Source organism: Nicotiana tomentosiformis, chromosome 7, assembly GCF_000390325.3.
Source record: "Nicotiana tomentosiformis chromosome 7, ASM39032v3, whole genome shotgun sequence".
Lineage (NCBI taxonomy): Eukaryota > Viridiplantae > Streptophyta > Magnoliopsida > Solanales > Solanaceae > Nicotiana > Nicotiana tomentosiformis.
In genome coordinates, this window is record NC_090818.1 from 29,940,843 (window position 1) to 29,960,080 (window position 19,238).

Consider the following 19,238-nt stretch of genomic DNA (forward strand, 5'->3'; position numbering starts at 1 on the left):
CCATGATGTAGGGTAGACCTATCGTGTTGATAATCCAGAGACCAACCAACATTGACCTGGAATCAATTCGAGGGCTCGAACCAGGATCAGGCTCGAACCAAGATCACAAGTTCGAGCCGAAATCAAGCTTAAACCAAAATCGAGGATTCTAAGCAAGATCGAGCCCGCAGACAAAAGCCGTTGCAATCCCACTAGAGAGAATCTTGACAGAAATTATGGAAAAACTGACTTATCATGGATCTCCCACTGAATATTTATTTTATTATGCTTGGAGCCGAATCCCTCCACTATAAAAGGGCTTGGTTATCATTTCTATAGGACAACTTTTCTGAGACTTACATTGTAATAAAAGTATTATATTCTTCTACAGTAAAGAATCGCTCTTTCAGTTTCTTAGATTGATTCTATTTATCGAATCCTAAGGTTCATTGTTCTTGATAACCTTATCTAAATTGCATTCTCTCCAATCTACATTTATATTTTATTTATCCTTGCATTTTGTATCAAGTTACACCACATATCCTCGGAACTGCGTATAAATTCAACTCTATCCATTTTTTGGGTAAATAATTTGTTTTTTTTTTAATTTAATTGTTTAATCACCATACGGAACGAATAAAACTAAGCTTTTTCTTTCATTTATCATGGCTATATCAAACAAATCAAACTGAAAAAAGCTTATTTCCCCATGTTCTGATAAATATTCATATGAGCCGGTTTAGGATGTGTGGGTTTATTTGAGCTTCATATCAACTCAAACTGACCCAAGTTTTTAGATAGATTGACCTGGATTATGTCAAAAATGACCTGCAAATGAATATCTATCTATTTCAACCCACTCAAATTTGGACGAGTTGGATGAACTATATATTCATGAGCTAAATTTGACATATCTAAATTTTATGAGTTTAATTCCAGAGAATGAGAGGATGACTTTTAATCGAGATAAATCATCAAAATCTGGTTTTTGGCCTCCAAGAACTTGTAAAATCTCTTCTCTAGCACGTTTTTGCCAGTCCAAATGCTTAGATAATAGAACTAATGCCCACATAATCAGAAGTGACGTTGACTCGTGCCCAGCAAAATAGAAAAATTCACATTCTTCAATTACTTCGTCCATACTCATTCCCAGATTCTTGTTTTCATGACCTTCTTTAATTTCCCTTAAATTGGATTTTAGTAATACTCCCAGTAAGTCATCATTATTCCCAACTTCTTTTGCTTCCATTACCTTCAACCTTTGACTAATAATACCTTAAGTGAAGATCTCACTTCCCTAGCTATCTCCTTTACCCTTCTATTTGTTTTAGTTGGCAAATAACTACAAGTGAAAAATAAGCTTGTCAATGGACATATAAAGATATTTCTCTATTTGGATTTTACTTATGAACACCAACAGAAGGAGAGCCTTGGAGCAACACTAAAGTTATCTGTATGTGATCTATAGGTTACGGATTCGACTGGAATCAGCACTGATGCTTGCAACAGGTAGACTGCCTACATCACACCCCTTAAGGTGCGACCCTTTTCCGAACGCAGGATACTTCGTGCACCAGGCTGCGTTTTACTTATATACATGCACCAACATGCATAAAATATTTTTATACTATCATTGTATTTTAATAAGTTAATGTGTGAATTGAGGAAACAGGATGGTGGTGGTAATTTTAATTACCTTGCTCCTGGAAGAGGAAATGGTTTCATAACTAGCTCAGTGAGTTCCATTTTGGAGATCAAATACCTTTTTACCTTCTTCATAGTTTGAACCAAATGCAGCTCGTGTAAGTGCATCAGAAGTCAAAGTTTCAAGATTGGGCCACAAATCCAACTCATATGACCCTTTTTCTAAGACAATCTTCTCCCATTTGCTCACCATATCACAACAACTTGAGTAAAATATTGGTACCTGAATCTATGAAATATAAAAAAAACTTTATCAGTGATAATAATAAATAAATATAAGTATATCCAATTGAGAATATTATTCATCTAAATTAACAAACCTTAAGCTTTTCAAGGTGGAAAGCAGGGTTGATGATTTTACGGTGTCTCGACCATTTGTCTTTGTTAGCTGCTGCTAATCCTTTTATTAGAAGCTTAACTATATGATAATTCTCCTGCTTCAGAAAATTGTAAGGCTTTGAGAAAATCTCCTTAACGATTTCAGCATCATTGATGAACACAGCTGATCTTGGCCCAACCCATGTAAAGGCAATTTTACCTGCAATTATTAATTTGGTTATACCAAAAAAACCTCAAAATATATGCAGGCTAGCTAGACGAATATTTAATACTTTAAGCGGAAGGATGATAGATTGGGTTTTTCCAAAATGTTCACAAAGCTTTTTCGCCGAATTTGGTTCAGGATTTAACTTATGTACGCTGAATCATCTAAATGTAACTATATATAGTTGTTCATAATAAGTGAAACAGTACCATATTTTGTGAAGGTATTATGGATGAGAGGTGAGACTCGTGGTGCAATATCGTGGGAGAAATTCATTGTTTTGGACATGGCTTCTTTAGACAACATGTAACCTTCTTTCAGGTCTCCAAAGAATAACCTATACGAGTTTCCACTGAGACCTTGTTGCCTGAGGTATTTCTCTACCTTCCTTGGATTGAACCAAACCCAGTTCAAGAATTTCCATACCCAAATCCCAAGAAATGCTGCAGAGAACACTGCAATTGTGCTGGTTATTGTTTCCATCTTTGGTTATTTGGTTTGCAAATATCACAGTATGATTTATGACGAATCTTTGGACTAGTATAACTAGTATATAGACATATGCTGCACCTAAGGGTGGTTTACCAAGGGGTTTTTAGACCTCCACCCCTATGTTAATAGTAGATAAAATATAGTATAATTAAGTTATATATATAGTCAGTGTAAAGCACTATCAGAGTTACGGGTTCAGCCGAACTCGTAACTTTTGCTCAAACATTATATTTTGTGTTAAGAAATTTATTAAATATGTACAATATTAAATTTAAAATTCAATCATTACTACTTGAAGTTCTAAAATTTATTAAATTGCCGTTCTAAAATTCAGAACACATAAATTTAAAATTCTTGCTCTGGCTCTGCATAAAATGTGAGATTTGTAATCTCGAAAATGAGTAAGGTAATCCACTACAACAGGTAAAGATGCCATGATTTTGTAAAACACTGCATACGAATGATGTATATATACATGTACATATTGGAGAGCGGACATGATACCTGTTGAGGTTTTTTTTGTTTTTAAGATGAAATAGTTTTAAAATGAGGGTGAATGGGAAATGGAGGGAAAATAAAATTTTTGAGTAAAATTTTAAGTTTTCCCCTCTTGACAATGAGACATTGTCCCATATTGGAAGAGTAAAAGATTTTTGGTGGGTATATATATAATTGCTCTTCTTGTAGCTCTTAAAGAGTTAAGAAGAAAGCAAGCCTCGCGCCGTCGTCGTCGCTCGCTCGGCTTCGGCTTCGGCTTCGGCTTCGGATTTGGACCAAATTTATTTGTTAATAGTAAATATTAACGTAAGATTATCCGCATTTGTAACGGATATTTTTCAATCCGTGTATTGACCACCAGCTGCAATAGCAGCCGCCTAATGCTCTTCCCACCATGAATGTGCTTGCTCCGCAAATAAGTGCTTGCTCCACAAACAAGCTAATGCTTGCTCCACCATGGAGGGTGGACGATTGTTCTTCTTCAACACTGGCTGCTACATATATGTGCAGCAGCTGTTGAAGAAAGATACACACAATACACAAGACACAAAACTGAAATCGCTCAACAGATTTGGCTATATATTGCACTCCTTCCTCTCAGCATTTCCATATGATTTTCTGAGTTTCTACTCCTTCGTTCTGCATTATTTTAACTTCAAACAAAGCAACTGTAAGTGTAATTTGCTACCGAACTTTGTGTTCGCTGAAACACTGGGGTTTGAAGTACCACTACACCAGTGTGTTATTCGTTCTATCCTGGGAGAAAATAATCCATAACCTTGGGTACTAGGAGGGGATTAAATTCCTTAAGGAAACACTGTGAATTCAGTGGGCTCGAATTAATTACTGTTTCATTACGATAACTTTTATTTTTGCAGAATTGTTATTTACAAATACAGCAATATTGACGGAAATAACAATCTTAAGGAATTTAAATATTTATTTCTGTATTTGTGTTATTCTTATTATTCTGCAAACTAAAACCTTTGTGGTTTTGTGTACTCTTGTATTAGAGAGTAAAGCCTTCGTGGCGTTTTGTTGGAGATTCAAATCTACGTGATTTTTACTCCAGTTTGAAAACGTGTATTAAACGTTTGTTTGTGTCATATTTTTTTTTTCCAGAAAAAAAAAATGACGACTGAAAGCGAAAACCAAGCTATTCCGATGGTGACTGCCAACGCACCGACAAGCCGAACACCGGCGTTGGCACCGGCAGAAAAACCCGAAAAATTTTCTGGGATTGATTTCAAGCGCTGGCAGCAGAAGATGTTCTTCTACTTAACTACGTTATGTCTACAGAAGTTCATCAAGGAAGATATTCCTGATCTGCCAGATAAAACTCCAGAGAATGAACGCTTTATCGTGATTGAAGCATGGAAGCATTCTGATTTTTTGTGCAAGAATTATATTCATAGCGGATTGGATGATAATCTGTATAATATATACAGTGGCGTGGAGACGTCAAAAAAATTATGGAATGCGCTTGAAAAGAAATATAAAACTGAAGATGCCGGGATGAAGAAATTCGTTGCCGCAAAATTTTTGGACTACAAAATGGTAGATAACAAGTCTGTTATTACCCAAGTCCAGGAATTGCAAGTGATTATTCATGATCTACTTGCTGAAGGTCTTGTCATCAATGAAGCATTCCAAGTAGCAGCAATGATTGAGAAGTTGCCTCCGTTGTGGAAGGACTTCAAAAATTATTTGAAACACAAACGAAAGGAAATGTCCCTTGAAGATCTCATTGTTCGGTTGAGAATCGAAGAGGACAATAAAGCTGCTGAAAGGAGAGGCCGTAGAAATTCAACAATAATGGGAGCAAATATTGTTGAAGATAACAAAAAGAGGAAGAAGGCTTCTGGTCCGAAATACAACCCAAGCAAGAAACGGTTCAGTGGAAACTGCTACAACTGTGGAAAAACCGGACACAAATCTACGGAGTGTCTTGCTCCAAAGAAAGACAAGAAAAGGTGTCAAGCAAACATGGTAGTAAACCATGATGATGTTGATAACTTGTGTGCCAAGCTTTCTGAATGTAACTTGGTGGGAAATCCTAAACTGTGGTGGTTTGATTCAGGAGCCACTCGCCATGTTTGTGCAGTTAGAGAAGCTTTTGCTACTTATGCTCCTGCTGGACCCGGAGAGACAGTTTATATGGGAAATGCTTCAACAGCAAAAGTTGAAGGATATGGGAAGATATTTCTGAAAATGACTTCTGGCAAGGTCATGACTTTGAACAATGTCCTTCATGTTCCCGAAATGAGAAAGAATTTAGTCTCTACTGGACTTCTTGTTAAGCACGGTTTTAAGTGCATTTTTGTGTCCAACAAGGTTGTCATAAGTAAGAATGAAATATTTGTAGGAAAATGTTACTTCACCGAGGGCCTTTTCAATCTGAATGTAATGGTTGTGGAAAACAATAATAATATTTCAGCTTCTTCTTACTTACTTGAGTCAAATGATTTATGGCATATACGTTTGGGTCATGTCAATTATAAAACCTTGCGGAAAATGATTAACTTGGAAGTACTGCCTAAGTTTGAATGCGAAAAATCAAAATGTCAAACATGTGTGGAATCTAAGTATGTTAAACATCCTTATAAGTCAGTTGAAAGGAATTCAAATCCTTTAGACTTAATTCACACAGATATTTGTGACATGAAGTCAATACCATCTCGCGGTGGAAAGAAGTATTTCATAACTTTTATTGACGATGGTACTCGATATTGCTATGTTTACTTACTGAATAGTAAAGATGAAGCAATAGACGCATTCAGGCAATACAAAAATAAAGTTGAAACGCAACTTAACAAGAAAGTAAAAATGATAAGAAGTGATAGGGGTGGTGAATATGAATCTCCTTTTGAAGAAATATGTTTAGAATATAGAATTATTCATCAAACAACAGCCCCTTACACGCCCCAATCTAATGGAATTGTGAAAAGAAAGAATCGCACATTAAAGGAGATGATGAACGCATTGTTGATAAGTTCTGGTTTGCCACAGAACTTGTGGGGGGAAGCCATTCTTACGGCTAATCGAATATTAAACCGAGTGCCCCATAGCAAAACACAATCCATTCCATATAAAAAATGGAAAGGAAGGAAGCCCAACTTGAATTATTTTAAAGTGTGGGGGTGTTTGGCAAAAGTGCAAGTTCCTAAACCCAAAAGGGTAAAGATAGGACCGAAAATCATTGATTGTGTTTTCATAGGATATGCGACAAATAGTAAAGCATATCGATTTCTGATTCATAAATCAAAAAATCCCGACATTCATAATAATACGGTTATAGAATCAGATAATTCTGAGTTCTTTGAAAATATATATCTGTATAAAAAGGAATGTGAGTCGTTTGGTGAAGGATCTAAACGACCTCGGGAAGAAACAAAAGAAAGTATATGTAATCAGGAGGATCCAAGACGTAGTAAACGTCAAAGAACGTCTACTTCATTTGGACCAGATTTTGTGACTTTCTTATTGGAAAATGAGCCTCAAACATTTAAAGAAGCTATGACTTCTTCGGAATCATTGTTTTGGAAAGAGGCAGTCAATAGTGAAATAGAATCCATATTAAACAACTATACATGGGAATTGGTTGATCTTCCTCCTGGAAATAAACCTTTGGGTTCTAAATGGATTTTTAAGAGAAAAATCAAAGATGATGGCACTATTGATAAATTCAAGGCAAGACTCGTAGTCAAAGGATATAGACAACAAGAAGGTCTAGACTACTTTGATACATACTCTCCAGTTACAAGAATTACGTCCATACGGATGTTAGTAGCATTAGCTGCGGTGTATGGTCTTGAAATTCATCAAATGGATGTTAAGACGGCCTTCTTAAATGGAGAGTTGGAGGAAGAAATTTTCATGGAACAACCTGAAGGGTTTGTGGTTCCAGGTAAAGAAAAGAAGGTATGTAGACTTGTTAAGTCTCTTTACGGACTAAAACAAGCACCCAAATAATGGCATGCGAAATTTGACCAAACAATGTTGTCAAATGGTTTTAAGATAAATAAATGTGATAAATGTGTGTACATTAAAAATATTCCAAATCACATAGTCATTATTTGCCTATATGTGGATGATATGCTGATAATGAGTAATGACATTGCCAACATAAATGCTACTAAGCGTATGCTCAATAGCAAGTTTGATATGAAAGACTTGGGAGTTGCTGATTTAATTCTGGGAATTAAGATCCATAAGACTCCTCAAGGTCTGGCATTGTCACAATCTCATTATATTAAGACAGTACTTGAAAAATTCAAGCACTTGGGCTTTAAAGTTGCAAAGACTCCAATTGACGTGAATCTTGCATTAGCAAAGAACAAAGGCCAAAGCATATCACAATTGGATTATGCTCGTGTGTTGGGATGCTTAATGTATATCATGAATTGTACACGACCAGATATAGCTTGTGCTATAAGTAAACTGAGTCGATATACGAGCAATCCAGGCCAATCTCATTGGATGGCAATGAAACGAGTTTTGGGATATTTAGAACATACCCAGAACTTTGACTTGCACTACAGTAAATTCCCTGCGGTGATTGAGGGATATTGTGATGCAAATTGGATCACCGGTTCAACTGATTCTAAGTCCACGAGTGAATATGTATTCACTATTGGTGGAGGAGCGGTATCTTAGAAGTCGTCCAAACAAACATGTATTGCCCGCTCTACAATGGAGGCTGAATTCATAGCCTTAGATAAAGCCGGTGAAGAAGCTGAATGGCTCCGGAATTTCTTGGAAGACATTCCATTTTGGCCCAAACCATTGGCACCAATATGCATACATTGTGATAGTCAAGCGGCAATTGGAAGGGCTGGGAGCGTTATGTATAACGGTAAATCTCATCATATACGACGAAGACATAAAACCGTTAGGCAATTACTCTCTAGAGGAATTATCACGATTGACTATGTAAAGTCAAGTGATAATGTGTCGGATCCACTTACAAAAGGCCTAACTAGAGAGGTAGTTGAGAAATCATTAAGGGGAATTGGGCTATGACCGAGAACAAGTCATTGTGGCGGTAACTCTACCTAGAAGACTGGAGATCCCAAGATCTAGGTTCAAGGAGATCAAACAAAGTCATTAATGATAGTTCAACATTGTCAAATAAAATTTTAGTCTGTTCTCGTGGTGAGACAATGTTCAGTACCAAGGATAAAGTATTAAGGCTTTTTAATGATTTCTAAATTTGATACGGGGTATATCAAATAGTGTATCTATAGGATGACACGTTTAGGAATCACCTATGTAAGTGTGAAGTGTTAGCCGCTTCAAGGAGAACTTTGTAAGGCCAGTTCTCTACGCACGTATGAAACCAGGCGGTGTTCATGGCTGAAACGAACACAACAATGAGAACCAAAGACGATTAAAGGTTGATTGTGTGACTTATGGTTGTCTAGGTATACACCAAAGATCGACGGTTCAAAGATATCAAATCTACCGATTGACCGAGTATATCCGACATAAGTTTACTACAAAAAGTTCAAAGGGAAACCTACTTATCCAGATGCGATTAATCCTTACTTGCAAATCACACAGTTTTTCCATGCATACTTCCGTGATATAGCCATTCCCCATTCATGTGGGGGATTGTTGAGGTTTTTTTGTTTTTAAGATGAAATAGTCTTAAAATGAGGGTGAATGGGAAATAGAGGGAAAATGAAATTTTTGAGTAAAATTTTAAGTTTTTCCCTCTTGACAATGAGACATTGTCCCATATTGGAAGAGGAAAAGATTTTTGGTGGGTATATATATAATTGCTCTTCTTGTAGCTCTTAAAGAGTTAAGAAGAAAGCAAGCCTCGCGCCGTCGTCGTCGTCGCTCGCTCGGCTCTGCTTCGGCTACGGCTTCGGCTTCGGATTCGGATTCGGATTTGAATTTGGATTTGGATTTGGATTTGGTCGAATGATCGATTGATTGATTAATTTTTTGGACCAAATTTATTTGTTAATAGTAAATATTAACGTAAGATTATCCGCATTTGTAACGGATATTTTTCAATCCGTGTATTGACCACCAGCTGCAATAGCAGCCGCCTAATGCTCTTCCCACCATGAATGTGCTTGCTCCACAAATAAGCTAATGCTTGCTCCACCATGGAGGGTGGACGATTGTTCTTCTTCAACACTGGCTGCTATATATATGTGCAGTAGCTGTTGAAGAAAGATACACATAATACACAAGACACAAAACTGAAATCGCTCAACAGATTTGGCTATACATTGCACTCCTTCCTCTCAGCATTTCCATACGATTTTCTGAGTTTCTACTCCTTCGTTCTGCATTGTTTTAACTTCAAACAAAGCAACTGTAAGTGTGATTTGCTACCGAACTTTGTGTTCGCTGAAACACTGGGGTTTGAAGTACCACTACACCAGTGTGTTATTCGTTCTATCCTGAGAGGAAATAATCCATAACCTTGGGTACTAGGAGGGGATTAAATTCCTTAAGGAAATACTGTGAATTCAGTGGGCTCGAATTAATTACTGTTTCATTACGATAACTTTTATTTTTACAGAATTATTATTTACAAATACACCAATATTGACGGGAATAACAATACCTAATCTCCTCTCGTGTGTTTGGAATGAATATTCCAATTCATTACGAAAGTTTCAGTTTTAAGGGTGTAGTTTGTACGACGGAATTCATTTTTCTAGAAAATGTTCACTAGATAATGACTAATTTTTCACAAATATTTCTTGGAGATGTTTTCAAGTTTTTGGTTAGAGACTTTTAGAGTGTGAATTAATTTTAGAAAAAAAAACATTTACTTAAGATTAATGACAAGATTAGCAAATCTGTGCTTTTATAATATTCTTGAGTAATAAAGATTGACAATAATATCTAATTGTTGATTAAAGAAGTAATATATAAAATTAAGAGTTGAGATAATTGTGAATTAAATTAAATGACTGCTGCATAATGTCCCCCTTTTGATGATAATGTTTTCCCTGAAAAATATTTCTTGACCACAAAGCCCCAGAAAATTATATAATTTATGTTCTGAAAAAAATCCGAAAAATATTTTCCATCATACTACACATATGCACTCATTCAATGAATACCTATTCGGTTTGTAACTAGATAAAGCAATCCACTTATGGCCATTATTAAGTCGCTACAATTGTGAGGAAAATGTTCTTTAACTCACACTATCTGGTGGCAAAGTTTACTTAATCAAACTCTATATGAAGAATGTTTGTTGAGTTGAATCTATCCGTTTGTTAGTATTAACTAGAGGAATCTTTCAACAAATTTAGTTCCTTTTTGTTTCTTCCATATTAAGAATGGTAGCTTTTATAAATATAAATTTTCTGTTTAACTGTGATGACCCAAAAGGTCATCTTATGTTTTAGAACTCGAATCTGCGCTCTTAAGCCTTAAAAATCTCATTTTTACCCTCCTCGATTTGCGTGCGCAGTCCGGGCAGGTTTCCGAAAAGCTTTTGTGTTGAAAACTAATAAAAATAAGAATTTTTGCCTTAAAAGTTGATTTTAATTGATTTCGATCAACATTTTTGGTAAACGGGCCCGGATCCGTACTTTGATGGTCTCCGTAGGTCCGTATCGAATTTTGGGACCTGAGTGTATGCCCGGAATCGAATTCGGAGGTCCCTAGCTCAAGATATGAATTTTTGATGAAAATTAAAAGTTTAGAAATTATTTATTTTTAAGAATTGATTGATATTTGACATTGTTAGTATCGGGTCCGTATTTTGGTTCTGGAGTCCGGTACAGTTTTATTATGATATTTAAGACTTGTCTGTGAAATTTGGTGAGAAACGGAGTTGATTTGACATGATTCGAACGTCTAGTTGAGAAGTTATAGATTTTAAAGTGTTTTTGAGAATTTCATTTGAATTGGTGCTAAATTAAAGTTCTAGATGTTATTTTGGCGATTTGATCGCGTGAGCAAATTCGTATGATATTTTTAGACTTGTGTGCATGTTTGGTTTGGAGCCCCGAGGGCTCGGGTGAGTTTCGGATAAGCCACGGGATGTTTTGGACTTGGGAAAAATCTGGATTTCTGCAGATTCTGGTATCTGTCATATCCTTCTTCGCGTTCGCGAAGAGTAATCTGATGAGGCTAAAACTTCTTCTTCGCGAACGCGAAGGTCTGGTAGCGAACGAGAAGTGATGAGGGATTTACCCTTGGCGAACGCGACTGGCTCAACACGAACGCGAAGCACGTGGGGGCCTCGGGGAGGGTTGGTCGTTCCTTCATCGCGATCGCGAGCAACGTCTCGTGAATGCGAAGGCCAGAGGGGCGTAACCATCGCGAGCGTAATCTGGGTCTCGCGAACGCGACAGCGGCCTCGCGAACGCGATGCACACTGTCGCCCAGTGCATAAAACAGAATCAAAACACGGGTTTAAACCATTTCTTCAACATTTTTCAAGAACCAAATGGGTAGAGGCGATTTTCAAGAGCCATTTTCTTCCCCAAAGTGTTGGTAAGTGATTCTAAACCATTTTCTTTCAATTACCCATTACATTTCTTGAATTTTCGACCAAAAATCTAGCGTTATTTAGTGGTTAGGGTAAAAAATAGGGATTTCGGGAATTTGGGGATTTAGACCTCAATTTGAGGTCGGATTCCAAAACTAATTACATATTTGGGCTCGAGGGTGAATGGGTAAAAAGATTTTGGTCTGAACCTCGGGTTTTGACCAAGCGGGTCCGGGGTCGATTTTTCGACTTTTGGAGGAAAAATTGGAAAATTTAATTTAAGCAATATAATCGATTCTTTTAGCAATATTTGATATTATTGAGTCATTTTTGAATAGATACGAGTGGTTTGGAGGTGAATTCCAAAGAAAAAGCTGTGATTGAGAATTAAGTGGCCTTCGGAGCGAGATAAATGTTGTGTCTAATCCTGACTTGAGGGAATTAGGAACCTTAGATTATTTGCTAAGTGAAATTCATGTGAGCGGCGTATATGTGAGGTGACGAGTACCTATGTGTCGCCAACTTACCTGTTTTTCCATGTTTCTCTGTTTTTCGTATATTGTCTTTTCCTATGTCAAATTGCTATGTGTTATACTAGTGTTGTTCAAATTATCGTTCTTATCATGTTTACGGAAATTTTCTGGTGATAATTGAGTTTTTATTTCAAGTTGAGATTGATAATATGGAATCAAATATTGAAGTAAGGTTTGTATTTGTTATTCTATCTCCCTGTTGTTATTTATGCATTGCATTATGGTAAGAGAGAGTGTTAATGCAGGAAGGGTGATGTCGTGCCATATTGTGAGTGTTAATGCATGAAGGGTGATGCCGTACCAAATTGTAAGTATTAATGCACGAAGGGTGATGCCGTGCCATGATATGAGAGTAAAAGCACGAAGGGTGATGTCGTGTCGTTTCTATTAATTTTATGGTGAGATTGAGAATAAAAGCACGAAGGATGATGACGTGCATTTTTCTTTACTGTATTCACTATTCCTGTTGATTCATGGTATATTGATTGCTCCGATAATCATTTTATTGTAGTTCTTTATCTTGTATTCCCCTCAGTATGTTTCCCCTCCCAACATTTCCTGTTTAGTTCTTCATTACTGTTATTTGCATATACACTGTTAAATTCTACAGGTTGATTGTAGGTGCCTTGCCTTAGCCTCGTCACTACTTCGTCGAGGTTAGGCTCGACACTTACCAGTACATGGGGTCGGTTGTACTGATGCTGCAATCTGTACTTTCTGTGCAGATTTTGATACCGGCTCAGGTTGATCGAGATTTGCTGTTGGTCCACTGTCCGGAGACTCAAGGTAGATTTGTCGGCGTTCACAAACCTTGAAGTCCCCGTCTATATTTTTATGTCCTACTGTTTTCTTTCATTCAAACAGATGTATTTCATTCAGACTATTACTTGTAGTAAATTCTAGAATGCTCGTGAATTGTGACTCCAGATCCGGGTGGTAGTAGTTCATACAAATTTATGAAATCACGCACTTGTTATATTTCATTGTAGTTAATTAATGTTAATTATTGAATGGAAATAAGAATTTGGTAAATGGTTCTCTAACGTTGGCTTGCCTAGCAAGTGAAATGTTAGGCGCCATCACGGCCCCGTCGGTGGGAAATTTCGGGTCGTGACAGTTGGTATCAGAGCACTAGGTTGCCTAGGTCTCACGATTCACGAGCAAGCTTAGTAGAGTCTGGAGGATCGGTGCGGAGACGTATGTGCTTATCTTCCAGAGGCTATGAAGTTTAGGAACAAGTTTCACTTATATTCTTCTATGTCGTGCGATTTTTCTTTCTCAATACTGATTGAACTCTTATACTCTTATTCTCTCACAGATGGAGAGAACGAGTACTGCTTCCTCAGCTGAGCAGCAGCCAGAGCCTCCAGTGACAGCTCATACGCGGGGTAGAGGTCGAGGCCGTGCCAGAGACCGAAGCAGGACTTCAGGACACTTTGGTCCGTTTGGTGGGCCTTATGGAGAGTGTGGCCTAGACTAGCGCATTTACCATGGCACCAGCAGTCTCTCACGCTAGAGGAGGAGCCCAGACTCCTACAATTCCCGCTCCGGAGCAGATAGCTCCCCAGTATCAGGTTCCAGCAGCTCAGCCAATCAGATTAGTTCAGCTGGTTATTGCGGCACAGGTCGGAGATGGGCCAGCTATGTCTTCTGAGGCTTTATAGAGATTGGATAGGTTTATCAAGCTCTTTCCTGTTCACTTCAGTGGTGCTCCTTCAGAGGACCCCCAGGAGTATCTTGACAGCTGTCATGAGGTTCTACGGAATATGGGTATAGTGGAGACCAATGGGGTCGATTTTGCTGCATTTCAGATGACTGGTTCCGCCAAGAAATGGTGGAGAGATTACTTGTTGACCAGACCAGCTGGGTCGCCTGCTCTTACTTGGGACCAGTTCTCTCAACTCTTCATAGAGAAGTTTCTGCCTATCACATTGAGAGAGGAGCATCGCCGTCAGTTTGAGCGTCTCCAGCAGGGCAGTATGACTGTTACTCAGTATGAGATCCATTTTGTGGATTTGGCCCGACATGCTATTCTTCTGCTTCCCACTGAAAGAGAGAGAGAGAGTGATGAGGTTTATTCATTGGACTTGCTCAGCCTATCAGATTGGAGATGGCTAAGGAGACTAGGAGTGAGATTTCTTTTCAGACGACTGCCAATGTCGCCAGACGAGTCGAGATGGTTCTTACTCAGGGAGGTCAGGGGTCTGACAAGAGGCCTCGTCATTCCGGTGAGTTCAGCGGTGCCTCATCTAGAGGCAGGAGTACTTTTGGTAGAGGCCATCCTCCCAGGCCGTTTCATTCAGCACTCCAGGCATCCCACGGTGCCTCAGGTGGTCGTGGCCCTCAGATGCACTATTCCGACCAGCTTGCCTACAGTACACCACCAGCTCCTATTAGTGCACCTCCACTCCAGAGTTATCAGGGTGGTTATTCAGGTCGACAAGGTCAGTTTCAGGGTCAGCAGTCACAGTAGACGAGATTATGTTATACTTGTGGTGATCCGAGGCACATTGCCAGCTCACAGAATCAGAGTTCTCGTGCCATGGTTTTGGCACCAGTTGCTGCACCACCTGCTCAGCCAGCTAGAGGCAGGGGTCAGGCAGCCAGAGGTAGGGGCCAGACAGTTAGAGGTGGAGGTCAGTCCATTAGAGGTGGAGACCAGCCAGCTAGAGGCCGTCCCAGGGACGTAGTTCAGGGTGGTGGGGCCCAGCCCCGGTGTTATGCTTTCCCAGCCAGGCCTGAGGCTAAGTCATCTGACGCTATTATCACAGGTACTGTTTCAGTTTGCAGTAGAGATGCTTAAGTTCTATTTGATCCGGGATCTACTTACTCCTATGTGTCATCCTATTTTGCTTCCTATTTGGTTGTGCCCCGTGATTCTTTGAGTTCTCCTGTGTACATGTCCACACCAGTGGGAGATGCTATTATTGTAGATCATGTTTATCGTTCGTGTGTGGTCATCATTGGGAGTCTTGAGACTCGTGTAGATCTTCTACTTCTCGACATGGTTGATTTTGATGTCATACTGGGTATGGATTGGCTGTCACCTTATCATGCTATATTAGATTCTCACGCCAAGACGGTGACCTTAGCCTTGCAAGGGTTGCCTCGATTAGAGTAGAGAGGTAATCTTGGCCATTCTGCCAGCAGGGTTATCTCTTATGTGAAGGCTCGGCATATGATCGAGAAGGAGTGTCTAACTTATTTGGCCTATGTCCGCGATTCTAGTGCGGAGGTTCCTTCCATAGATTCGGTGCCAGTTGTTCGTGAGTTTCCAGAAGTGTTTCCTGCAGACCTGCCGGGGATGCCACCCGATAGGGATATTGATTTCTGCATTGATTTGGCTCGGGCACTCATCCGCCATATCGCATGGCCCCACCATAGTTGAAAGAATTGAAGGAGCAGTTGCAAGATTTGCTTGATAAGGGCTTCATTAGACCTAGTGTCTCGCCCTGGGGTGCACATGTGTTGTTTGTGAAGAAGAAAGATGGATCGATGAGGATGTGTATAGATTATCGGCAGTTGAACAAAGTCACCACCAAGAACAAATATCCATTGCCGAGGATTGATGATTTATTTGATCAGCATCAGGGTGCCAAGGTGTTTTCAAAGATTGATTTGAGATCTGACTACCATCAGTTGAGGATTAGGGCATCCGATGTTCCTAAGACAGCTTTTCGGACCCGGTATGGGCATTATGAGTTTCTAGTGATGTCATTTGGGCTAACAAATGCCCCAACAGCATTCATGGATTTGTTGAACCGGGTGTTCAAACCTACCTGGATTCCTTTGTGGTTGTGTTTATTAATGATATCTTGATCTACTCCCACAGTCGAGAGGAGCATGAGCAGCACCTTCGGATCATTTTTCAGACTCTGAAAGACAGCCAGTTATATGCTAAGTTCTCAAAATAGGAGTTTTAGTTGAGTTCAGTTGCTTTCTTGGGTCACGTTGTATCAGCATAGGGTATTCAGGTGGATCCCAAGAAGGTTGAGGCAGTCCAGAATTGGCCTAGACCCACATCAGCTACAGAGATCCGTAGTTTCTTGGGTTTGGCAGGCTATTACCATCGATTTGTGAAGGGGTTTTCATCCATAGCAGCCCCGTTAACCAGATTGACCCAGAAGGGTGCCCCGTTCAGGTGGTCGGACGAGTGTGAAGCGAGCTTTCAGAAGCTCAAGACAGCTTTGACTACGACACCGGTATTAGTGTTACCCACAGGTTCAGGATCTTATACAGTATATTGTGACGCATCTCGTATTGGTCTGGGTGCGGTATTGATGCAGGGTGGCAAGGTTATTGCCTATGCTTCACGGCAGCTGAAGGTTCACGAGAAAAATTACCCTGTTCATGATCTAGAGTTGACAGCCATTGTTCACGTGCTGAAGATTTGGAGGCACTATCTTTACGGCGTGCCATGTGAGGTATTCACTGATCATCGGAGCTTGCAGTATTTGTTCAAGCAGAATGAACTCAATTTGAGGCAGAGGAGGTGGCTAGAGCTATTGAAAGACTATGATATCACCATATTGTATCATCCCAAGAAGGCCAATATGGTGGCCGATGCTTTGAGTAGAAAGTCAGTCAGTATGGGTAGCCTTGCATATATTCCAGTTGGTGAAAGGCCGCTTGCATTGGATGTTCAGGCCTTGGCTAACCAGTTCGTGAGGTTGGATATTTCTGAGCCCAACCGTGTTCTAGCTTGTACAGTCGCTCGGCCTTCCTTGTTTGAGCGCATCAGATATCGGCAGGATGACGATCCTCATTTGCTTGTCCTTAGAGACAGTGCGGCACGGTGGTGCCAAGCAGGTTACTGTTGGAGATGATGGAGTTTTAAGGATGCAGGGTCGTATTTGTGTGCCTAATTTGGATGAACTTCGTGAGTTGATCCTTGAGGAGTCTCACAGTTCCCGGTATTCTATTCATCTGGGCACCGCCAATATGCATTAGGACTTGAGGCACCATTATTGGTGGAGGCGAATGAAGAAGGACATAGTTGCCTATGTAGCTTGGTGCCTAAATTACTAGCAGGTAAAGTATGAGCATCAGAAACCTGGTGGTTTACTTTAGAGGTTAGATATTCCTGAGTGGAAGTGGGAGCGTATCACTATGGACTTTGTTGTTGGACTCCCACAGACTCAGATGAAGTTCGATGCAGTTTGGGTCATTGTGGAAAGGCTGACTAAGTCAGCGCATTTCATTCCTGTGGCAGTTACCTATTCCTCGGAGCGGTTGGCAGAGATTTATATTTGTGAGATCGTCCGTCTTCACGGTGTGCCTATGTCTATCATTTTTGATCGAGTTACGCAGTTTACCTCACACTTTTTTAGGGCAGTTCAGCGTGAGTTGGGTACGCGGGTTGAGTTGAGCATAACATTTCATCCTCAGACGGACGGGCAGTCTGAGCATACTATTCAGATCTTGGAGGATATGACCTGTGCCTGTGTTATTGACTTTGGAGGTTCTTGGGATCAGTTTTTGCCGTTAGCGGAGTTTGCCTACAATAACAGCTACCAGTCGAGCATTCAGATGTCTCCCTATGAGGCATTATATGGTAGGCGGTGTAGATCGCCAGTCGGGTGGTTCGAGCCGGGGGAGGCTCGGTTATTGGGTACATATTTAGTTCAGGAGGCCTTGGACAAGGTCAAGATTATACAGGATCGACATCGTACAGCATAGTCCAGGCAAAAGAGTTATGCTGACCGTAAAGTTCGTGATATTGCATTCATGGTTGGAGAAAGAATATTTCTTCGGGCATTGCCCATGAAGGGTGTTATGAGATTTGGGAAGAAGGACAAGTTGAGCCCTAGGTATATCGGCCCATTTGAGATCCTCGAGAGAGTGGGGGAGATATCTTATAAACTTGCGTTGCCTCCAGGGTTATCCTCAGTTCATCCGATATTCCATGTGTCTATGCTTCGGAAATATCATGGTGACCCGTCCCACGTGTTAGATTTCAGCTTTGTCCAGTTGGACAAGGATTTGACTTACGAGGAGGAGCCGGTGGAAATTCTAGCCCGGCAAGTTCGCCAGTTGAGATCAAAGAGCTACCCTTCAGTTCGAGTGTAGTGGAGAGGTCAGCCTATTGAGGCAGCTACTTGGGAGTCTGAGTCCGATATGCGGAGTAGATATCCCCACCTTTACACCAGCCCAGGTATTTTTCTATGTCCGTTCGAGGACGAACGGTTGTTTTAGAGGTGGAGAATGTGATGACCCAAAAGGTCATCTTATGTTTTAGAACTCGAATCTGCGCTCTTAAGCCTTAAAAATCTCATTTTTACCCTTCTCGATTTGCGTGCGCAGTCCGGGCAGGTTTCCGAAAAGCTTTTGTGTTGAAAGTTAATGAAAATAAGAATTTTTGCCTTAAAAGTTGATTTTAGTTGACTTCGGTCAATATTTTTGGTAAATGGGCCTGGATCTGTGCTTTGACGGTCTCGGTAGGTCCGTATCGAATTATGGGACCTGGGTGTATGCCCGGAATCGAATTCGGATGGCCCTAGCTCAAGATATGAATTTTTGATGAAAATTATTTGTTTTTAAGAATTGATTGATATTTGACATTGTTAGTATCGGGTTCGTATTTTGGTTGCGGAGTGCGGTACAGTTTCATTATGATATTTAAGACTTATTTGTAAAATTTGGTAAGAAACGGAGTTTATTTGACGTGATTCGGGCGTCCAGTTGAGAAGTTATAGATTTTAAAGTGTTCTTGAGAATTTCATTTGAATTGGTGCTAAATTTAGAGTTCTAGGTGTTATTTTGGCGATTTGATCGCGCGAGCAAGTTCGTATGATGTTTATGGACTTGTTTGCATGTTTGGTTTAGAGCCCCGAGGGCTCGGGTGAGTTTCGGATAGGCCACGGGATGATTTGAACTTGAGAAAAATCTGGGTTTCTGCAGATTCTGGTGTCTGTCATATCCTTCTTCGCGTTCGCGAAGAGTAATCTAATGAGGCTGAAACTTCTTCTTCGCGAACGCGAAGGTGTGGTCGCGAACGCGAAGTGATGGGGGATTT

At 40.0% G+C, this 19,238-nt stretch overlaps 1 protein-coding gene across 1 annotated transcript; it reads right to left on the reverse strand.

The window, feature by feature from the left end:
- Positions 1-1,306: 1,306 nt before the first annotated feature.
- Positions 1,307-2,710, reverse strand: LOC108944431 (cytochrome P450 CYP72A219-like). The gene is made up of 4 exons (XM_033655098.2): positions 2,539-2,710; positions 2,004-2,221; positions 1,742-1,912; positions 1,307-1,321 (listed from the first exon to the last, which is right to left on the reverse strand). The coding sequence occupies exons 1-4, from the start codon at positions 2,708-2,710 to the stop codon at positions 1,307-1,309; spliced, it is 576 nt and encodes a 191-aa protein (XP_033510989.2).
- Positions 2,711-19,238: the final 16,528 nt, after the last annotated feature.

Coding starts and splice junctions, on each gene's coding strand:
- LOC108944431 (XM_033655098.2), bottom strand. CDS start 2,710: ATGGAAACAATAACCAGCACAATTGCAGTGTTCTCTGCAGCATTTCTT. Junction 2,222..2,538: donor CTTTGGAGACCTGAAAGAAG/GTTACATGTTGT, acceptor TAATAATTGCAG/GTAAAATTGCCTTTACATGG. Junction 1,913..2,003: donor TCCACCTTGAAAAGCTTAAG/GTTTGTTAATTT, acceptor TATATTTCATAG/ATTCAGGTACCAATATTTTA.